The sequence below is a fragment of the Gossypium arboreum genome, chromosome 1 (genome assembly GCF_025698485.1).
Source record: "Gossypium arboreum isolate Shixiya-1 chromosome 1, ASM2569848v2, whole genome shotgun sequence".
Classification (NCBI taxonomy): Eukaryota; Viridiplantae; Streptophyta; class Magnoliopsida; order Malvales; family Malvaceae; genus Gossypium; species Gossypium arboreum.
In genome coordinates this window covers 2309551-2333824 of record NC_069070.1, presented here as the reverse complement: position 1 = coordinate 2333824, position 24274 = coordinate 2309551, and the positions used below count along the sequence as shown (strand labels likewise).

Sequence of the window (24274 nt, the reverse complement as noted above, 5' to 3'; positions counted from 1 at the left end):
TTTGTAGTTAAAATATTACTACCATATATATGGATATAATTTATATTTCCAAAATGCTAAAAAAAACATTTATATTGTCTCTCTTCAATATTTAGAATATTTCCGTACAACCATGAATACATAAATTTTCTTTACATATTTGAGGTAACTGACCAAATCTTTTAGCAATGTTTCTTTTTATTTTAGTTTTTAACATTAAATTTTATAAAGCTCTTTTTCCAAGTTATTTTACATTACGTTAACGATCGTCAAACTTTTAATACTTAATCCACATTTTAGTCCCTAAAATATATCACTTTTCTATTTTGATCCTTAAAGTTTTTTTACTCACTCCAGTCCCTAATGTTATTACAGTTTCCAGTTTACTCTTTTGGACATTAAGAACTAAGGGTTAAGATATTTACTCAGTCATATATTTTCATGTATCACATGATGAGTGATATCATCAATCGAAAATTTTAAAAAATCATATTTATTATTTAAATGATTCTTTAATTAAAATAATATGAAAAATTTATCATATTTACCACCTAAAAAATCTACCAAATATAAATTTCGATTGATTAAAATATAAAACAACTACCGTAAGTGATATCATTCCAAGAGACAATGATCTCATGCTCCAAATTTAGTAAATGTGATTTATAAAATTTTAAAAGTTTAAAATTTCTAATATTTTTAAATAGTAAAATTTATTATTTTTATGTTTTATTTTTTGTATATTTTTAATTTTTAATATTTTTGTAATTTTAAATATTCTTTTTACAATTTTTAAGGGTTTTTTCTTCAAATGATGGTGTCATAGTGATGTCATGCTATGACATGTGGCAAGATATGATTGGTTGGCTAGTTTTTTTTTTTTAACATCTAAAGGATTGGACAGAAAATGTTTGATATCATTAGGGACTAAATTGTGAATGTCTGATAACGTTAGGGACTGAAATAATCCAAAAAAAATGACCAAAATGAGAAAAACAATATACTTCAAGAACTAAAGTGTATATTAAGCCAACTTTTAATTAGAACTAAATTCTATGATTTATAGATTGTAACTAAAAAGTTGCTTCTTTGTCTACAACTATTCTATGTAATTAAACATCAAACAAATTAATGTAATTAAACATCCCCTACAATATCTGTAAGGGATAATTTAATTTTTACCCCAGTCTATTTTGATATCTGTATTTTTTACTGGTTCACTTTGGTACTTGAAGTTGACAACTAATTTCGGTTTGGTCCCTAAACCTAAATTCTGTCAAAATTTAATAATATGACCAGTGTTACTAGATTAGTACCAGATTGGATAGACTGAGAACTGATTTATATAATGGTCCAAACAAAGTGATGATTGAACCAATTGGCTTAGAAATTGCTTGAAATTTACAACAATCGAAAATTGGGACAAAATCGACAGTTGAACAACTTTAATTTTAAAAAGAAATATGAATTTTTAATTATTTTTGGTCCAATAGTCGGACTAATCGAACTAGTTGAATAAAAAATCGGTGGTCTAACTTGTTTAAGTACCAATTCAATTATTAAAACATCGAATGTGACACTCTTAGATTGTACTACAACATTACGTGAAAATTTATATAATTTTTTTTAATTTTCAAGTGATAATATGGTATAATCTCAAAGTACCACATCATCAAACTTTTATATTCTTAATTGTCGACTTTAAGCGCTAAAGTAGACAAAAAAAAAATACAAATACTAAATTAAACCTAATTACCAAATTAAGATACTAAAAATTATATTATCCCTATCTTTAATTTCTCTAACCCTGATTAAATTATATTCACATGAAACATAAATCGACTTCAACTCATAAATTTTTAAAAATTATAGAAATATAATGAGAGCTAAATTAACATTGAATCCGGGATTTGTGATGATATGATCAAATGACGTGGAAAACCTTGCTTTGTTCTTTATTAAACATCTAATCTTTAAGTGAGTTCTGTTGACATGTGGAAGCTAATTGGTGTTGAACTAGTAAGAGCTACGAGAAAAAGCATAAACCATGGCATCTACATTATATTATGACAGCTGATTCCAGGCAATGGGGTTGCACTTCACATGTTGCTTAATTTATTTGTTTTCTTCCTTATCTTTTGTTGAACTTTTCTTCTTTACATAATATTAAAGAATTGGAAGATTGAGATTGGCTGATTTGTTTAATGAAATATTATTATTATTATTATATGAAGTTGATTAAGATAAGGGATTTAAAATATGGTATGTATGAGTCACTTGTTTGCATTCAAAATTTTGTGATATTTTTCTAAGTTTTCATCATCATCAATTTATTTAGAAACACTTCTTTGCATGTGTAGTAGGCCAAATTTGCCCGACCCATATAAAAACCAAAAAAAAAACAACCAAAATTAAAAGCCCAACAAATATTATATCAGTCCCTTAAATACCTAAAGTCCAATTACATAGCATAAGCCCAGTTGTATGACCCCATTACTAATACTTTAGTCCAATTACAAAAAAGCAGGAGCCCTACAGCCCAAATATGAACACCCCGAATAGCCCAGAAATTTTAGAACCCTAGGGTTCCTTCCCATGCGCCGCAACCAGTATCCTCCTGACGCCACGCACGCTCCCGTGCGCACGCCAGCACCACCCCATACACCTCGTGCCAAGGGCCAACGTACAGCCTCCCTCATGCCACGCCCAAACCATCTGAGTGCGCACCCATACCTGCAAAAGAAAACAAACGAAAGCAGCAACAAGCCAATACAAAAGCAGAGGACAAAAACTGTTGTTTTCTTTAGTTATTCGGCTATAAAGCCTTTGATTTTCGATTGTAAAAGGGGGTACGCAACCAAAAGAATAAAAATACGGACAAAAAAACGAAGAATACGAACGCCTCCACATTTTAGGCGAGATATATAAGCAATACAAAAAAAAAGGTGATTTTCCAGATCTGTTTTCTTTTAGTTTCTCTCGAGGGGGTTCGCAAACTTGGCATGAACACATAAGGGTAACCCGAATCGACACCGATGAAAACCCAAACATCTAAAAAACGCTTGGATGTGGGTGAGGGTCGAACGACGTTAAAATTTTAATCAAATCTTTTAAGTTCGTTTCTTTTTACGAATAGTATAGGATCTAAGTTTTTTTTTTTTAAAAAAAAAGGGGAAAAGGAGAAAGAGTGGTTACCGGATCTTTGGGGTTGAGGCTCCTACAGGCGAAAGTTAATCGTCATCCGCATCACTAGCCACCAAGCTGAGAGTGGTTTAATAGCTGCATAATAGACGAACCCTAACAGAGCAAAGGTCTCTCCTTTTATTTTTTTATTTATTTCAACTCATGTTGCGTTTTGGGGAAGGAAAATGAATGGAATACAGAGCTTTAACCATTAAAGAAACGGCGCCTTTATGTTCTAAAAGGGAAATTTGTGCCAAAGGTCCTCCCCTTTCGCATGCACGTTCAATCGGGCATTTTTTTAATTAGCTCCTTAATTTGCACGCATTTTCAATTTAGCCCATGGTAGTGCTGCGTTTTGGACTAGGGGATATTCCCATTTCGGATCCTCGCATAATCGAGCGCCTCATATACTGGTCCCTTTAACTATTTCATTTGTAAACCATTCTTATTACTTAAATTGGATTTCAAATAACTTGTTTCTCCTTCATTTTCTTTCATTTTTTTTTCCTTTTAATTCGTGTAACACTGGCTTATTCTTCTCTCAATAATTATACTGCCATATTTTATACACTGTTTTACATAAATGTTTTTTTTTGTGTTTTGGCATACGTCATTGTACAAACATATATATGTATTTTATAATAAAGTGCATTTTATTATTTGTGTATGATCAACTTTATGTTATTTTATTCATATAATGTCTTTTAAATTCATTCTTAATTTTAGCATAACATTATCCCATATATATATACCTATATACGCAACTATACATACATATATCTATCTATTTATTCTCTTTTAAATTTGTTTGGTTTAAACTCCTCTCTCTATATATATATACTTTATAATAAGGTTACCTTTTTATGCACGTTATTAGTCTTACATTATGCTATATATAGTTTCTTTTAAATACATATTCTCATATTTTATCGTATAATCTCTCATAACATAGCTTTTAAATTATTATGGTAGATATATATTTTTCTTAACGTCTCACGCTTAATCCATATTTATGTTATTAAATTTATATATTTATATACGTAGTTTTCTTTATATATATATGAGCACGTTCTTAAAACTATTATCTAAGTTATTATAAAATTAATTTAAATATGCATTGTATTTCTATGCTTTTACAAGTAATTATGTTTTTTTAAGTTATATATACATATAATTTATGGAACCATTATGTTTTTGAAGACTACATTGTATTATACATTTTATTATTATCATTTGTAAAATATTCTACACATATTTTGAATGGTTCGTACTATAAATCCCCTTTTTTAGGTCAATATTACTTGATGTTTTAATATGATATTCGATAAAGACATTGATTTTATAATATGTATTTTAAATGATTAAGTATATATTTATAGTTTTTTTTAATAGATTCTAAAATGCATTAATTCATTAATTCGCGAGTCGTATAAATATTTGGTTCATTAGGTCGTTTTTGTTTCGACATCGCCTTATACTACTTTGATTTTCGAATTCTATTTTGTTTCGCATATATTCTGTTGGTTGTTTTATATTGTAGCATATGTTATTATTACATGGTATTCATCCTATCGATATGTCAATTGTTATTCATACGTGATTGAAATTAGGTCATAATTTTTAGATTAATTATATTTAATTGCTTATTCTGCTAGTCGATTAATATTCTTATTCATCAAGCATCGTACCATCCTACGTGCCTTTTACCCCATATCATCGTTTCCCTTGATTTTTGAAATGTGGTTTTATAAAACCCAAATTTTTTACGATTAATGTCATTTTACTTCAAATTGAATTAACATGTTTTAAGTACTCATTCAAAAATTCTTCAAAACGAAGACGGGATTCGATGTTTGGCAATTCGCGGAATCGTGCCCTAACGTGTTGGGTTGCAATTCCGCGTTTGCTTGAAATAATCGAATATCACTTCAAAATTTCACTCACGACTTTTAAAATTCCCCAAAACGAAGACAAGGTTCGATGTTTGGCAATTCGCGGAATCGTGCCCTAACGTATTGGGTTGCAATTTTGCGTTTGCTCAAAATAATCGGGCTTCCCTTCAAAATTCCATTTATATCTTCTAAAAATATTTAAAACGAAGACAATATTCGGCGTTTGGCAATTTGAGAATCAAGCCCTATCGTGCTGGGTTGCGCTTTTTCATTTGTCCAAAATAATCGAATATCTCCTCGGAATTTTCACACGTATTTTATAAAGTAAGGCAATGGTCAATATTTGGGAATTCGAGAAATCGTACCCTACTGTGTTGGGTTTCGATTTTTTCGTTGGACTAAATAGTTGAGCATCCTTCTGTAATTCTCAAATTATATACTTTCGGACGTCGAAACAAGAAAGTTTGGCAACCAACTCGGATTACTCAAACGTTATAAAAGGAACCACATTTCAAACAAACTTTTAATTTAGACACAAGGACGATGATTAAATCGATTTGGTACCAATCTTGGGCGTAATGAGGGTGCTAATCCTTCCTCATGCGTAACCGACTCGAATCCGTTTTCTCAAAATTAAGTAGACCAAAATCTTTGTTTTAGTAAACTAAAATGTTTTATTCAAATAACCTTATTCTTAGGTGATCCGATCACACCCAAAAACAAAAGATCGGTGGCGACTCCAAGTATTTATTTTTCCAAAGTCGATTCCCCTTTTTTTATTAAATTTAAAATTTTTTAAACCAAAGGATGGTTTCGACAGCATGTATCGATGATGTAAGGAATTTTGTATTAAGGGTTAAAATAATATTTAAAGACGAGAGTGACATTTTATGTGAAATTGGTTAAATTGAATAATTAATATTTTGGTTGACATTAAAATCTAATTTCTTTTTCCATTCAAACAAAGCTAAAATGAGTTAAATTGTATTGTTAATTTTTAAGTGAGATTAAAAGTGAAATTGCAACATTTAATCAAGCATGGTCCTCTTCACTTTGTCCCATTGGTCTGATATTAATTTTTGGGTGTAATAATTTATTTGGTTTTTTAATTTAATAAAAAAATAATTTTAATCATTTATTTAAATTATTAAAATTATTAAAGGGTATAAAAATTATAAGAAAATATTTTGATTTGTAAAGAATTAATTAATTGTAAACGTGGCATGTATATGTGAATGTCATGTAAGCAAAGTTAACAAATGTTAATTTTTCCATCTATTTTGGGGTGATTTGACAAACAATGCAAGTTCCAGAACTAAAACAGGTAAAAATTAAGTGAAAGGCTAAGATGATTCTTTTTTTTTATAAAGTTAGAGGACTAGATAAGTCATTATGCTCTTAAGATAGAAAATTGAGATAATGAAAAAATGAACAAATTTAAAAATAAATATTATTTTACTTGAAATATTTAAGATAATGAAAAACGAATAAAATCAAGAAATTATAAACCCTTAAAATAGAAAATTGAGAGAAGAAAATTTTGAGAGAAAATTGAAATATTATGATAGAAAATTAAGAGAAAAATAGTTTGAAATTGAGAGAAAAGATGGATGGATAAAATTGAATGAAAAAAAATTATAAGTGGAGGGGTTTATATAGGGGTAGGGTTTGGGAGCCGCTTGATGTTTTTTTTTCTTCTTTTTTTTTTTTTCAATTTTTAGCCATTGGTCCAATGTTTAGAAATTCAACTGTTAAAATTTTCTAATTATTGGGGATCCAATGGTTCATATTTAATTTTTATTTTATTTTTTAAAACTAAAATTTTGTGCAGGGTAAATTTCGAACAACAACTTATGCCTATAAGGTAGTCACGTATCAGAAGAACATCTTATTTCCTTAAATTTTTTTAAAAAAAGTAGCCCAAGCTCCTAATTTTTCTTTCGGAATGGCATATGCACCTAATTTTCCCAATATTTATTAGAGTAAAATATGTGATAAGTTCTTGTACTCTTTGTAAATTTAGAATTTAATTCCTATATTTTTATTTTTAGAATTTAATCTCTTTACATTTTAGATTTTAAAATTTATGTCCAACAGTTAACATTTTTAAAATTATTTCATTAAATTCAGGTTCATTGTAACGTAATTTTCATACTTAAATTGCAACAAACTAATCATTTATTTTATTTTAACGTGTCACACCAATAAATTTAAGAAAAAAATAACATTGTAAAAATTAATTTGAAATTAAAAAATTAAAAATTAAAAGACTAAAAATAAAAAAATAAAAATATAAAAATATAAAAATATAAAAATTAAATTTTAAATTTGTAAAGAGTATATAAATTTATGGCATATTTTAACCTATTTATTATAAATACAATTGCAATTACGGAACTAAAAATAAATTGGTTCTACTTAACTTTCAATAATCCTTCCTTTTTATCTTCCAAAAAGTCATTCCTTTAAAATCTTCTCTAACTCATCATACTTTCTTTATCAAATTTAAGATGCAATTATACCATTATTTCCAAACTTAATCAATCTGTTTCATATCATTATCATATCATATTATAACATATATTATAAAATAAGGTAGACTTTCATTTTTATTCATTTATAATTTTCAGTTTCAAATGACTTCTTTACTTAATAAGTAGCACCGATAATTGTTTTAGTATTTCAGAATTAAACAATTAAATTAAATTTTAATTTTAAATAGAAATTGTAAAAAAAAAAAGAAAGAAGGAAAGAAACTATGTGTAGATTAAAAATTCATTATTTAGACTCTAAAACAAATAAAAGACAGTTGTGGTTGTAAAAAAATATTACTGATTAAAACTTTAAAAATAAAGTATTTTTCAATTATATTTAAAATAAAATTTAAAAAAGGGTTACAAATCATATAAATGTAGGAAAGAATGTAAGCTTTGATATGTTGGATGAATCATTTCTATTTGATATTTAAAAAACGAGGCTTTTGAATCATAAAATTTCTTTACATATTTTAATACTTAATTCACATTTTAGTCCCTAAAATATATCACTTTTTCAATTTTGATCCTTAAAAGTTTTTTTGCTCACTTCAGTCCCCAATGTTATTAGAGTTTCTAGTTTACACTTTTGGACATTAAGAACTAAGGGTTGAGTTATTTAGTCAGTCATATATTTTCATGTATCACATCTTTGAGTGATATCATCATTCGAAAAATCTTAAAAAGAAATCATATTTATTATTTAAATGGTTATTTAATTAAAATAATATGAAAAATTTTATTCAAATTTATCACCTAAAAATCTACCAAATATAAATTCCAATTGATTAAATTATAAAACAACTACTGCAAGTGATATCCTTCCAAGAGACAATGATATCATGTTCAAGCTTTAGTAAATGTGATTTTTAAAATTTTAGAAATCTAAAATTTCTAATATTTTTTTAAATAGTAAAATTTATTATTTTTATATTTTATAATTTTTTTGTAAATTTTAATTTTAATATTCTTTGTAATTTTAAATATTCTTTTTTACAAATTTTAAGGAATTTATTTTCAAATGATGGTGTCACAGTGATGTTGACAAGATATGATTGGTTGGCTAGTTTTTTTTTAATGTCTAAAGAATTGAACAAAAAAAGTTTGATATCATTAGGGACTAAATTGTGAATGTCTGATAACATTAGGGACTCAAGTAATCCAAAAAAATGACCAAAATGAGAAAAACAATATACTTCAAGAACTAAAGTGTATATTAAGCCAACTTTTAATTAGAACTAAATTCTATGATTTTTAGATTGTAACTAAAAAGTTGCTTATTTGTCTACAACTATTCTATATTTTTACCCCGGTCTATTTTGATATCTATATTTTTTATTGGTCCACTTTGATACTTAAAGTTGACAACTAATTTCGGTTTGGTCCAAAAACCTAAATTCTGTCAAAATTTGATGATATAACCAGTGTTATCTGCCCATTAAAATCTCTCAAAAATAATTTAGAAGTGTTTATAAATTTGAGCTGAATTATTATATGATATTAAAATAATATATATTTGTTTCAAATTTTTACCAGTTTTTCAGTTTTTAGCTTTCATATGCTTACAAACAATTTTGACTATTTTCATTAGTTGAATTAACTAAACCATTACATTATTATTAATTAACTAGAAACTATCATGTTAGATCATAAAAATAAAAATAAAAAAGATGTAAAAGTATACTCGAATTCAACGATATGTTGAAATACTTAAATCTTATAGGTTTTATGTTCCAAATTAACATAATAATATTTTAAAATAGATGACTTTCTTTTCTAAAAATAAGATGTCAAGAAAATTATTTATAAATTAATTTAAATAATCATAATATTAATATGTAAATTTTGTACATTAATATTAATTTTAATTGGTATATCAATTATGGATCGGATTGAAACAATTTTAAAAATCAAGCACAATTTCAAACACGGCCCACCCAATAAGCCTATATATTTTTGCATTTTTATAATTAAATTTAAAAATCATTTAATTGGGCAGGATAAGACAAAGTGAGTGCAAACTTCTTATCCAAATCAAACCGGCTCGGGTGGATGACTCATTCGTCATGACTCTTAAAATGTGTTGTCCTACTACCATTGCAAAAGAAAAACGAGACCACACATTTTAGCCTTAATTAAAAGTTTTAATTATTTTTAAATAATTAAATATATATTAATCTGGATAATATTTTAAATTAATATTATAGAAATATCAAATTAATTATAAAATTTGTATACATAATAAGTACAAATATTTAATAATTTTAATAATTAAATTATTAAAATATTAATTATATACACATAGAAAAATATAACTCTATAAAAAAGTGGTATAAAACTATGATTCCAAATAATGCACAACAAACTCTACAAAACTCAAAACACAATTCAGTTCACTTTTACTGAACCAGTTCATCTTCAGCTTTATTTCATTTCCTGGACTCAGTATCCTGTTGCTTTAATTTTCCGAGTTACGAATTTCTTCTTTTCCTCTTTATTTCGAGTGGGATCTTTTAAAGAACAAATATTTCCTTACATTTCAGACCTAGATTGCAGAAGCAAAGATGGCAGAAGCACTTTTGGGTGCTGTCCTAGAAGGGGTGGTGTCTAAACTGATTTCTATTACCGCTGAACGAATCGGCCTTGCATTGGGTTTCAAGAAGGAGCTGAAAAGACTGGATGACTCACTACAAATGATCAAAGCTTTCTTTCAAGATGCAGAGGAAAGGCAAACGAAGGACGAAGCAGTGAAGGTTTGGTTGCAGAGGCTCAAAGATGTTGCTTATGAGGCCGATGATGTCCTTGATGAGTTTGCTTATGAAATTCTCCGAAGGAAAGTGGAGATTCGAAACCAAATGAGGAGGAAGGTACGAGACTTTTGTTCCCCCTCCAATCCCTTTGTATTTCGTCGCAACATGGCTAATAAAATTAAGGACATCCTTAACACACTGGATGACCTTAACAAATTGGCCACTGATTTTGGTCTCCAAAAGAGAGCTACCGATCCAGACCCTGAGTATAGACGACGAGAGGAGGAGACGAGCTCCGTCCTCACGGGCTTAAACATTATTGGAAGGAAAAATGATGTCTCAAAAGTAGTTGACCTGTTAGTCAATCCCAAAGATGAACAGATTGTTTCTGTTGTGCCAATAGTAGGCATGGCAGGTCTTGGCAAAACTACTTTAGCAAAGCTGGTGTACAATGATTCGAATGTGGCAAGACATTTTGATGTCAAATTCTGGGTGTGTGTTTCTGAACATTTTGATGTCAAGAGGATTTTAAAAGAGATGTTAGAGCATTTTACTGATGATCAGATCTCAATTCCTCAAAATATGAATGCAATGGTTAAGAAACTCAAGGAGAAGATTGAACGGCCCAAACGAGGAAAGGATCAGATCAAGTATCTTCTTGTACTTGATGATGTGTGGAGTTTTGAAAAATGGGACGCACTGAAGGATCATCTGATGGAAATCAGTAAAAATGGTGGGAATGGAGTTATTGTGACAACACGCATTCAAGATGTAGCGTCAAAAGTGCAAGCACTTCCAAATCAAAGGCATCAACCAGGAAGACTAGGAGATGAAGAATGCTGGTCCCTAATAAAACAACAAGCACTAAGGGCCTCTCCAATGTCTCACGAATTAGAGTTAATTGGAAATGAAATTGCTAAGCAATGTCGAGGTGTGCCATTGGTAGCTAAACTTATGGGAGGGATAATGCGCAAAATCGAAAGGAGTCCTTGCGCATGGTCGAAAATTCAAAGAAGTGATGCATGGGGTTCAATGGAAAGGGTGTTAAAGTTAAGTTTCGATCACTTGTCTTCTCCACCTTTGAAGAAGTGTTTTGCATACTCTGCCATGTTTCCTAAAGATTATTTCTTTAAAAAAGAGGAATTGATCCAACTGTGGATGGCTGAAGGATTTCTTGGCAGCTCTATGGCAATGATGGATATTGGTGACAAATACTTGAATGAGTTGTTATGAAATTCCTTATTTCAAGATGTCGGGAAGGACAAATTTGGGAATATTCTCACATTCAAGATGCACGACTTGGTGCATGATTTATCTTTGTCTGTGTCAAAGTTTGATACTTTGTTTTTTCAAGAGAATTCCACTCTCGCCTCGAATGAGTGTTCTCATATTCGTCATCTCAATGTTGGGTGTAATGGGGAATCATTACCAGAAATTTTAACGGTGGTTGCTCCAAAATTATACTCGTTGTTTTCAGAGATTGATGTGTTCAAGAAACTACCAAAAAGCTTCACAAGATTAAGAGTCCTAAAGTTTGTTGGTGCTGCTAATATTTGTGAGTTGCCAGATTCCCTTGGAGAATTAAAGCACTTGAGGTATTTGGACATCTCAAGGACTTCTATCAAAGCACTGCCTAAGTCCACAACCAAACTTTACAATCTGCAAACATTGAGGCTCTTGGGTTTACCGGGACTCACACTTCCAGATGGATTGGAAATTTTGATAAGCTTGAAGCACTTGTATTTTGATAGAAAAGAACTTCAGCCAGTTAATATTGGAAAGCTAACTTGTCTTCAAACATTACCCATATTTTTTGTGGGATCAGAAAGGGGACGTTCGATTAAGGAGTTAGGATCCCTAAACGAACTGCGTGGAGAACTGAAGATATGCCATCTTCGGGGTGTTAGAGACAAACAAGAGGCTAATGGAGCAAATCTACGCCTTAAAGGAAAATTGTGCAAGTTGATATTTGGTTTTGAAGTGAGTCATAGTGGGAGTGGTGGTTATAACAGTGAGGAAGTGATGGAAGGTCTCCAACCCCACCCAAATTTGGAAAGCTTAACTGTTATCAATTATCAAGGCAAAAGCTTTCCCTCATGGATGTTCAGACCTGTTATTGATTCTAATACTGATCAGTTTTTGCTTAAAAAATTGATGGAGCTGGACATTTTCAATGGCATCAACTGTGAAAGTCTTCCACCTCTGGGCCAATTGCTCAATCTCCAGTATCTTAAGTTGAGAAATCTGAAGAAAGTGAAACGCATGGGTAATGAATTTTATTGCAACGAAGGTGTTGATGGTATGAATGAGGTGATCAAGGTGTTTCCTGCATTGAAAAAATTCACCTTAAGTGGGATGGAAAGTCTAGAAGAATGGACAGCAATGGCGGAAACAAAGACGATCATGTTTCCTTGCTTGGAGCGGCTGAAGATTTGGGATTGTCCCCTGTTGAAAAGTGTTCCACTGACGGGACAATGTTATTCTCTTGAAAAGCTTACCATTTTCCATTGTGAAAAATTAAGCAAGATTGGAGATGGATTATCTACCTCCACTTGTCTCAAAGAATTAGAGCTACAAGATTGTCCTAATTTAAGTTCGATCCCAAATTTGGAAGGATTTTCATCTCTTGAAAATCTATTAGTTGAGGGCTGTGACAAATTGGAGAGCTTTCCACTAAAAGCACCACTGTCATCCCTTAAAAAATTGATGATACGTGATTGCCCTAATTTGAAGCCCATTCCAAGTTTAGATGGACTCTCTTCTCTCACAGAATTAATAATTAACGGAGTAGGCGAAGAATGGAGCCGTCTGCTACCAAATATGTTGCAATCCAACGTTTCCCTTTGCCGTCTAACAATATTAAATTTGCCTGATCCGACATGGATTCAAGATGACAGCCTTGGTAGGCTTAACTGCTTGAGAGAATTAGCTATAGGCGGTTTCTCAGAAGAGCTACAAGAATTCCCATGGTCCAGTTCCATTCAATATCTCAGTGCCTCCCTTCTAGATCTAGAACTGATTGGTTGGGAAAAGCTAAAGAGTCTTCCTCACCAACTTCAGTTCCTCACTGCCCTCGAAAAATTGACGATAAAAGGGTTTGAAGGAATAGAAGCCTTTCCAGAATGGTTGGGAAATCTCTCTTCTCTAAAGCGTCTAAGATTGGGTGGTTTTGGAAAGCTAAAGAGTCTTCCTCTTCATCTCCCCACTGCCCTTGAACATTTGATGTTCGTTGGGTTTGAAGGAATAGAAGCCTTTCCAGAGTGGTCGGGAAATCAATCTTCTCTAAAGCGTCTATATTTGATTGGTTTTTATGAAATAGAAGCCTTGCCAGACTCGTTCAGAAATCTCTCTTCTCTAGAGAGTCTGGGTATCTTTGAATGCAAGAAGCTCATGTACTTGCCTTCTGTAGATGTTATGCGAAGCCTCTCCAAATTAAAAGCAATTGACATTCGAGGTTGTCCTCAATTAGAGACAAGATGGAAGAGGCAGAGTGGCCCTGAATGGTCCAAGATTTCCCACATTCCAATTATATATATTAATGGTCGGAGGTAAGTTCAGTTATACCCGTTGTTCTTCTCATCCTAAGCTACTTGATTTAGTCTCATATAAAGCCTTGTTTTAAATTTTTTTTGGCTTTTGTGGCATAATGTTGCAGAATTCAGTTAATGGATGGAGACTTTTGGGACTATCAGTTTGAGAACCAAATTATGAATTAAATGTGTGGACACAGAAGTAAGTTGTGCTTTTATTTCCTTTCCAAGAAAATTAAGATATGATGCCTTTAGATTTTGCCTTGATTAAAAATTCCATGGATATCATAAGTCACTTTTCTCATATCTCATGTTTTTAACTTAAACTTTGATAAAGGTTTCATGGATGTCATATTTTTCTTCTTGTGTTTCCTACAAAAATATATCATTGCAGCCCTCTCTTACAAACTTCTCAAATCATATTGTGACATATTTAAAGTAAGTGGTGTATGACCTTTGAGAATAACTTCGACTAGCTTTATTAGGAAATTTCTTTTCTTTTCAAACTTTTATTCTTTTGTATTTGAGATTCATGGATATCATATTTGAGAATAACTTCGACCAGCTTTGAATTGCAATTGTGATTGGTTCTTTTGTGATTGACAACAAATTCACCTTTCTTTGGATTCTAATCAGAAGCTTGTATCTTGTCTCGCATCGCATTTGTGTCTCCTTTCAAGAGCTGATTTTAAGTTGTGATCAATGGGGAAGTTTCTTGCACGACTTTGATTTCTTTCGTATGCAATTTATGACACTTCATTCTATGATATGATTATCTTTGCAATTTTCAAACTGGCTTTTAAGTGTTGATTTGGTAAAGATTTAGTGAATATGGTAAGTCTCTTTCTATATATAGTCATTTGCAATGAACAACTAAATTGAATAACATAACTCCATAAAACATTCATTTAGTTTGGAGCTACAAGTCTCTTATATTTCTTTCTTTATTCTTTCTTTCTGCTATTTTATTGCTTCTAATTTAAGGACGGATTTTCATGTTTTAACCTTTTGTTAAAACCAGTACTGCTTATGTTCCATGAATTTTCCAGTATCCACTCATGAAATTTCTGGATTCTCTTTGGATATGAAGGGAGATGCTGATAGGGCTGGAGTCAGAGTGAATTGTTCTCCTTTTCAACATTGAAGAGCTATAATATAAAAGACAGCTTTGGTTCACAAATGCAGTCTTCGATCGGGGGATTATCTGATGTCTGTCTGAGCTGATTTTTGGACAATGGCTAATAGGCTCGAGGATTTAGATTGTGCAAGGTTGGATTTTTCTTACGGATTTTGTAGTTTTAGGTTTTTCATTTTCAATGTTAATCATACTTGGGTGATATCCTCCACTTTTCTTGTTAGTTTGCTTAATATTATTGGCTGATAGTTTTGTTGGAGTTTTATGCTTTTTATTGTGGTTTTGTATTGTGATCTTGTAACAAACTTTAGAGTATAGTGAAGGTTTTTAGTGAACTTTCAAGTCTTATGGTTTTTACCCTTTGCTTTAAGGGGTTTTCCACGTTAAAAAGCACATGTTTTGTTTAATTGGTTCGTACGATTATTGTGTTTTATTTTGTGTTGATTGGTTATATATTGTGCAATTAAGGTAGCTATAAATATTAATTGATATAAAAAATCAGTATTAAGTTTTTATGCCAAATAGTTTTAAAGTTGTAAATGCTCCTAAAAATTAACTCACGATATCCTGATTAGAGGTGCTCTTTTTAACATTTGGATTGAACTATGTTATTAATATAATTTATATTTATCTCGGCTCACTTAATCAATTATTTATTTCTTGGGTCAACGAATTTTACTATAAAATCTTGCAGTGATCATAACTCATAATTTGTTAGTTTAAATAATTAATTCATAGTTTAAATTTGTTCTAACTCGTAATTTGATCACATTCAGTAATTATTAAAACATGTATTTATATTTTAAAAATAATTATTATATGATAATACATATATATCATTTTCTTTATAAATTGGTTTATATATCTATGGATATAATTTATATTTCCAAAAGGTTACAAAAACCCATTTATAATGTCTGACCAAATCTTTTAGCAATGTTTCTTTTTATTTTAGTTTTAAGATTAAAATTTTTAAAGCTCTTATTTTCCAAGTTATTTTACATTACTTTAACAATCGTGAAACTTTTAATACTTAATTTACATTTTAGTCCCTAAATTATTTTTTTTTATCCTTAAAGTTTTTTCTCACTTCAGTCTCTAATGTTATTAGAGTTTCCAGTTTACTTTTTTGGACATTAAGAGCTAAGGGTTGAGATATTTTGCCAATCATATGTTTTCATGTGTCACATGGTGAGTGATATCATCATTAAAAATCTTTAAAATATCATATTTATTATTTAAATGATTATTTAATTAAAATAATACTCTTTCATTATTTAAATAATTTGAAAATTTTTTATCTAAATTTATCACATAAAAATCTACCAAATATAAATTCGATTGATTAAATTATAAAACAATTATGGTAAGTGATATCTTTCCAAGAGACAATGATCTCCTGTTCAAGTTTTAGTAAATGTAATTTATAAAATTCTAAAAATTTAATATTTTTAGTATTTTTAAAATAGTAAAATTTAGTATTTTTATATTTTATATATATATATTTTATAAATTTTAAAATTTTAAGGTTTTTTTAAATGATGATGTCACAATGATTTCATGGTATGGCATGTGGCAAGATATGATTGGTTGGCTAGTTTCTTTTTAATGTATAAAGGATTGAACAGAAAATGTTTGATATCATTAGAGACTAAATTGTAAATTTATTAAGAAAGATTTCTTTGCATGTATCGATGATGTAAGGAATTATGTATTAAGGGTTAAAATAATATTTAAAGATGTAGAGTGACATTTTAAGTGAAATTAGTTAAATTGAATAATTAATATTTTGGAGGACATCAAAATCTAATTTCTTTTTCCATTCAAACAAAGCTAAAATGAGTTAAATTGTATTGTTAATTTTAAGTGAGATTAAAAGTGAAATTGCAACATTTAATCAAGCATGGTCCTCTTCACTTTGTCCCATTGGTCGATATTAATTTTTGGGTGTAATAGTTTATTTGGTTTTTAATTTTATAAAAAGTAATTTTAATTATTTATTAAAATTATTAAAATTATTAAAGAGTATAAAATTATAAAAATATTTTGATTTTTAAAGAATTAATTAATTGTAAACATGGCATGTACGTGTGAATGTCATGTAAGTAAAGTTAACAAATACTAACTTTTCCATCCGTTTTGAGGTGATTGGACAAACAATACAAGTTTTAGAGCTAAAACAAGTAAAAATTAAGTGAAAGGCTAAGATGACTCTTTTTTTAAAAAAAATAAAGTTGGAGGACTAGATAAATCATTATGCCCTTAAGATAGAAAATTGAGATAACAAAAAATGAGCAAATTTAAAAATAAATATTATTTTACTTGAAATATTTGAGATAATGAAAACGAATAAAATCAAGAAATTATAAACCCTTAAGATAGAAAATTGAGAGAAGAAAATTTTGAGAGAAAATTGAAATATTATGATAGAAAACTAAGAGAAAAATAGTTTGAAATTGAGAGAAAAGATGGATGGATAAAATTGAATGAAAAAAAAAATTATAAGTGTAGGGTCTGGGAGCCGCTGGATTTTATTTTATTTTTCAATTTTTAGCCAGTGGTCCAATTATTAGAAAATCAACTGTTAAAATTTTCTGATTATTGGGGATCCAACGGTTCATATTTAATTTTTTTATTTTTTAAAATAAAAATTTTGTGCAAGGTAAATTTCGAACAACAACTTATGCCTATAAGGTAGCCACATATTAGAACAACGGCTTATTTCCTTAAATTAAAAAAAAAAAGTAGCCTAATCTCCTAATTTTTCTTTCGAAATGGCATATGCACCTAATTTTCTCAATATTGATTACATTAAAATATGTGATATTCTTCGTAAATTTAGAATTTAATCTTTATATTTTTATTTTTAAGAATTTAGTTTCTTTACATTTCAAGTTTTAAACTTTATGTCCAACAGTTAATATTTTTAAAATTATTTCATTAAATTTAAGTTCATTGCAACGTAATTTTCATACTTACATGGCAACCAACTAATCATTTATTTTAATTTAACATGTCACACCAACAAATTTAAAAAAAATTAACATTGTAAAAATTAATTTAAATTTTAAAAATTAAAAATTAAAAGACTAATTCTTAATAATAAAAATATAAAATTAAATTCTAAATTTGTAAAAGAGTATATAAATTTATGACATATTTAATTTCGTAAATAATGTATTAGGTTATAAACTTTTTTTAATAATAATATTTAATTATTAAAATTATATATAAACTTCAAATATAGATCGTAAAACAAATATAAATGATATGTTTTATCAATTTAATTAAGATCAAAATTCACAGTTATGGGGATGAAATGAAAGATGAGCCAAGCAGACCCTCTTGCTGTTGGTGCAAGATGTCTCACATTCCAGAAATCTGTCTTTATTTCCAAGTTTCTTCATCGGCTTGAAGCTTTCTAGGGGAGGTAACTACATTTTTATTGATTTTTACAGTTCATTTCACATTTTATAGACATTTAGATTCTCTGTAGCGGCCTTGGATTATATAGTGGCAGCATAATTTTTATATATTGCTTGGAATAGGAGCCATAATATTTGATTAAAAAATAAAAAAGGATCCGATGCCAAAATAATTGAACTAGTCATAAATTAATGCACGCTGTTTTTGCCTACCCCACTTGCCTACCTGCTTTTTCATATATTTCATAAAAAAAGACGCAATTCAATTGACCTTTACCAAAAGCAACTCATCTTCGTTTCATTAGTCCATTTGATTTCCAATACTTAGTATCATCCTTTACACATGCTATAATCGTTGTTTAATTTCCAAACTTACAAATTTGTTCTTATCTTCTTTGTTTTGTGTGGGATTTTCTTTCAAACCTTCCAGATTGCAGAAGCAAAGATGGCAGAAGCTCTTTTGGGTGCTGTCCTTGAAGAACTGGTGTCTAAACTGATTTCAATTGCTGCTGAACAAACCAGCCTTGCCTGGGGTTTCCAGAAGGAGCTGAAAAGATTGCGTGACTCACTAGAAATGATCGAAGATTTCTTGCAAGATGCAATGGAAAGTCAAACAAAGGAGAAAGCAGTGAAACGTTGGTTGAAGAGGCTCAAAGATGTTGCTTACGAGGCCAATGATGTGCTTGATGAGTTTGCTTATGAAATTCTCCGAAGGAAAGTGGAGCTTCGGAACCAAATTTGGAGGAAGGTACTCGACTTCCCTTCTTCTAACAATTCCATTTTATTTCGTCTCAAGATGGCTAATAAAATTAAGGACATCCTTAAATCACTGGATGACCTTAACAACTTGGCCGATCAATTTGGTCTTCAACAGAGAGCTATAGATCGTATAACTCCAGTTCCTGCATATGGAGGACCAAAGGTGGAGACAATCTCCTATCCCGATGACTCAAACATTGTCGGAAGGAAACATGATGTTTCAAAAGTAGTTGACCTGTTAGTCAATCCCAAAGATGAACAGATTGTGTCTGTTGTGCCAATAGTAGGCATGGCAGGTCTTGGCAAAACTACTTTAGCAAAGCTGGTGTATGATGATTTGAATGTGAAAAGGCATTTTGATGTCAAATTCTGGGTGTGTGTTTCTGATCATTTTGATGTCAAGAGGATTTTAAAAGAGATGTTAGAGCATTTTACTGACGATCAGATCTCAATTCCTCAAAATATGAATGCAATGATTAAGAAACTCAAGGAGAAGATTGAACGAGCCAAAGGAGAAAAGGATCAGATCAGGTATCTTCTTGTACTTGATGATGTGTGGGATGTTGCGAAATGGAAGGAACTGAAGGATTGTCTGATTGGAGTTAATCAAAATGAGGGCAATAGAGTTATTGTTACAACGCGCAGCGAAGTAGTAGCATCAGCAATGCAAGCACTTCCGAATCGAAGGCATCAACCAGGAAGATTAAAAGATGAAGAATGTTGGTCCATAATTAAAGAACGTGCATCGAGAGGCTGTCTAGTGTCTCACGAATTAGAGTTAATTGGAATGGAAATTGCTAAACTGTGTCAAGGTGTGCCATTGGTGGCTAAAGTTATTGCAGGGATAATGTGCAACATTGAAATGAGTCAAGGCACTTGGTTGAAAATTCAAAACAGTGATGTATGGGGTTCAATAGAAAGTGTGTTACAATTAAGTTTCGATCATTTGTCTTCTCCATCTTTGAAGAAGTGTTTTGCGTATTGTGCCATGTTTCCTAAAGATTATTGCTTTGAAAAAGAGCAACTGATCCAACTATGGATGGCCGAAGGATTTCTTGGTAGCTCTATGGAAATGATGGATACTGGTAACAAATACTTGAATGAATTGTTATCAATTTCCTTATTTCAAGATGTTGAGAAAGATACATGCGGGAATATTCTCACATTCAAGATGCACGACATGGTGCATGATTTAGCTTTGTCTGTGTCAAAGTTTGATACTTTGATTTTCCAAGAATATTCCACTTCTACGCTAAATGAGTTTTCTCATATTCGTCATCTCAATGTTGGATGTGATGGGGAATTATTGCCAAGAATGTTGACAATGACTGCTCCAAAATTACAGTCGCTGTTTTCAGAGATTGATGTGATAAAAAAACTATCAATAACCTTCACAAGTTTGAGAGTCCTAAAGTTTGTCGGTTCTAATATTCTCGAGTTGCCAACTTCCCTTGGAGAATTGAAGCACCTGAGGTATTTAGACATCTCAAAGACTTCTATCGTAGAATTACCCAAGTCTACAACCAAACTTTACAATCTGCAAACATTGAGGCTTTTGGGTTTACGGAGACTCACAATTCCGGATGGATTGAGAAACTTGATAAGCTTGAAGCACTTGTATTTTGATAGAAAACCTATTCAACCGGTCTTAATTGGAAACCTAACTTGTCTGCAAACATTGCCCATATTTTTTGTGGGTTCAGAAAAGGGACATCGAGTTAAGGAGCTAGGATCTTTAAACGAACTCCGTGGAGAATTAAGGATACGCGACCTTCGACATGTTAGAGACAAACAAGAGGCTCATGGAGCATATCTGCACCGCAAAGAAAAATTATGCAAGGTGATATTTGATTTTAGCTGGAGTAATAACTGTAAGGAAGTGATAGAAGGCCTCCAACCCCACTCAAATTTGCAGAGCTTAATTGTTCGAAATTATCGAGGCGAAAGCTTCCCCTCATGGATGTTCAAACCAGTAGGTGATTCTAATACTGGTTTATTGTTGCTCAACAATTTGATGGAGTTGGAACTTATCAATTGCACCAACTGTGAAAGTCTACCACCTTTGGACCAATTGCGCAATCTCCAACTTCTTAAGTTGGAAAATCTGAGAAACGTGAAATGCATGGCTAACGAATTTTATTGCAATGAAAGTAGTGATAGTAAGAATGAGGTGATCAGAGTATTTCCTGCATTGAAAAAATTGACATTAGTGGGAATGGGAAGTCTAGAAGAATGGACAACAATGGAAACAACAAATACGACAATGTTTCCTTGTTTAGAGGAGCTTCATATTTTTCATTGTGCTTCTTTAAGAAGTGTTCCACTAATGGGACAGTGTTCATCTCTTAAAAAGCTTTGCATTTTGGCGTGTGAAAAATTAAGCAAGATAGGAGATGGGTTGACAACATCCACTTGTCTCAAAGAATTGGAGTTAGATAGTTGTCCTAATTTAAGCTCGATTCCAAATTTGGAAGGGTTTTCCTCTCTTCTAAATCTATCGGTTCTTAGATGCGACAAATTAAATGTTGTTCCAATATTAGGAAGTTGTTCATCTCTTGAAAAGCTTATTATTATTCATTGTGAAAATTTAAGCAAGATAGGAGACGGGTTGAATACCTCCACTTGTCTCAAAGAATTAGAGCTCTCCTTTTGTCATAATTTAACTTATGTTCCAAATTTGGGAGGATTCTGCGCTCTTCAAAGATTAAAAGTTGTTTCCTGTGACAGATTGGAGATATTTCCACTAAAAGCACCACTACCATCCCTTAAAGAAGTGATGATAAGTGATTGCCCTAATTTGAAGCCCATTCCAAGTTTAGATGGACTCTCTGCTTTCACAGAATTAACAATTAACAGAGTAGGCGAAGGATGGAGTTGTCTGCTACCAAATATGTTGCGACCCAACAAATTTGTCTGATCTGATATGGATACCAGATGACAGCCCTGGTAGGTTTAATTGCTTGGGAAAATTAGCCATTGGCGGTTTCTCAGAAGAGCTGCATGAATTCGCATGTCTCAGTTCCATTCAATATCTCAGTGCCTCCCTTCGAGTTTTAAAGTTGATTGGTTGGCAAAAGCTAAAGAGCCTTCCCCCCCAACTTCAATTCCTCACTGCCCTTGAACAATTGACGATAGAAGAGTTTCAAGGAATAGAAGCCTTGCCAGAGTGGTTGGGAAATCTCTCTTCTCTATTGCATCTGTGGATCCGTTCATGCAAGAAGCTCATGTACCTTCCTTCTGTAGATGTTATGCGAAGCCTCTCCAAATTAGTAAGGATTGACATTGAAAACTGTCCGCAATTAGAGACAAGATGTGAGAGGGAGAGTGGCCCTGAATGGTGCAAGATTTCCCACATTGCAAAAATAACTATTAATGGTCGGAGGTAAGTTCAATATCTTAAACCACAACTCCGCTTCTTTAGGCTTCTGATACAAAATGTACCATTTCTCTCTCAATCCTTCTTATAATTAGTATTCCCTTTCTATTTGGTTTAGTCTCTTACAAAACTTTCTTTTAATTTTCTTTTGGTCTCTTTTTGGCATAATTTTGCAGGATTTAGTTTGGGCATGGATACTTTGAAGACTCTGTTTGCGAACAAAATTATGGATAGATAAGTAAGCATTTCTTTTGACAAATTGGCCAATTCTTCTCTACTCCAAAATATGTAGACAGTATTTAAAACTGATGGCAGAAACTTGATCATTTAATAGTTAAAGTTGTATCAAATCAATGCCAACATACATGTTAAAGTATCTCACCAAGGAATCATTTCATTCTATGAAACTATTTGTAGGCTGCTTTTTTAGTCTATTGAAGCACTGAATGTTTTCTATGATTATCTTTGCAATTTACAAACTGGCTTTTATGTTTTTATTTGATAAAGATTTTGTGGATATGGTAAGTCCCTTTCTATGTATAGTCATTTGCAGTGTACAACTCTAAATTGAATCACATTGCAAATGAGCCTCATTTCATTCCTGAAAATTCAGAATATGAAAATTCTGCATGTCTGTGATATCACAAAGCTGGGAATTGGTACCATAACTCCATAAAACATTCATTTAGTTTGGAACTACAAGTCTCATATATTGCTTTGTTCATCCCTTTTTTTCTGCTATTTTATTGCTTCTAATTTAAGGACAATGAGATTTTCATGTTTTAACCTTTTGTTAAAACCAGTACTGCTTATGTTCCATGAATTATCCAGTATCCACTCATGAAATTTCTGAATTCTCTTTGGATGTGAAGGGAGATGCTGATAGGGCTTGAGTCGGAGTGAATTGTTCTCCTTTTCAACATTAAAGAGCTATAATATATAAAAGACAGCTTTGGTTCACCAATGCAGTGTTGATCAACTCTCGATCGGGGGTTTATCTGATGTCTGTCTGAGCTGATTTTTGGACAATGGCTAGTAGGCTCCACGATTTCGATTGTGCAAGGTTGGATTTTTCATACGGATTTTGTAGTTTTAGGTTTTTCATTTTCAATGTTACATATTTGGGTGATATTCTCAACTTTTCTCTTTAGTTTGCTTGAGATTATTTGTTGATAGTCATGTTAGAGTTGTATGCTTTTTATTGTGGCTTTGTATTGTAATCTTGTAACAAAACCTTGGAGTATAGTGAAGCTTTTGAGTAGACTTCCGTGGTTTTTACCTTTTGCTTTAAATGGGTTTTTCACGTAAAAAATCAAGTGTTTCGCTTAATAGGATCCGTATGATTATTGTATTTTATTTTATGTTTATTAGTGATATATTTCACTATTAAGTTTGCTATAATTATTTACTAATATAAAAACCAGCATAAATTTTTATGCCAAACTAGTTTTAAATTTGTAAATGCTTCAAAAAGTTAATTCACGACATCCTAATTTAAAAGTGCTCACGTAAATAGAAGCTTAAGATTTAGATTGAACTATTGTACAATATTAATATAATTTATATTTATATTAAGTTCAATTTAATCCAAATCTTAATCTATTTTTTTCTTTTAAATTCTAAAAGGCCCCAAGCTCACCCTTATGTTTAAACCTCCATTCACAATGTAAATGATGATGATGATGATGATTTATATGATGTTACATTATCC

At 30.9% G+C, this 24274-nt stretch overlaps 3 protein-coding genes across 3 annotated transcripts; all 3 read left to right on the top strand.

Moving 5' to 3' along the window:
* Positions 1–10152: 10152 nt before the first annotated feature.
* LOC108481784 (putative disease resistance protein RGA3) lies at positions 10153–11726 on the top strand. Its single transcript, XM_017784866.2, has one exon. It carries the CDS (start codon positions 10153–10155, stop codon positions 11569–11571), a length of 1419 nt encoding a protein of 472 aa, XP_017640355.1. The 3' UTR covers positions 11572–11726.
* On the top strand, positions 11629–15410 carry LOC108481950 (disease resistance protein RGA2-like). Its single transcript, XM_017785050.2, has 3 exons — positions 11629–13886; positions 13994–14070; positions 14959–15410. Exons 1-2 carry the CDS (start codon positions 11629–11631, stop codon positions 14052–14054), a joined length of 2319 nt encoding a protein of 772 aa, XP_017640539.1. The 3' UTR covers positions 14055–14070; positions 14959–15410.
* A 3163-nt stretch (positions 15411–18573) lies between these two features.
* Positions 18574–23855, top strand: LOC108481953 (putative disease resistance protein RGA4). The gene is given in 4 exon segments (XM_053026087.1): positions 18574–22109; positions 22111–22569; positions 22740–22801; positions 23436–23855. Coding segments are annotated over 3 exon segments (3702 nt in total). The 5' UTR covers positions 18574–18873; the 3' UTR covers positions 22747–22801; positions 23436–23855.
* Positions 23856–24274: the final 419 nt, after the last annotated feature.

Coding starts and splice junctions, on each gene's coding strand:
- LOC108481784 (XM_017784866.2), top strand. CDS start 10,153: ATGGCAGAAGCACTTTTGGGTGCTGTCCTAGAAGGGGTGGTGTCTAAA.
- LOC108481950 (XM_017785050.2), top strand. CDS start 11,629: ATGCACGACTTGGTGCATGATTTATCTTTGTCTGTGTCAAAGTTTGAT. Junction 13,887..13,993: donor ATATATATTAATGGTCGGAG/GTAAGTTCAGTT, acceptor ATAATGTTGCAG/AATTCAGTTAATGGATGGAG.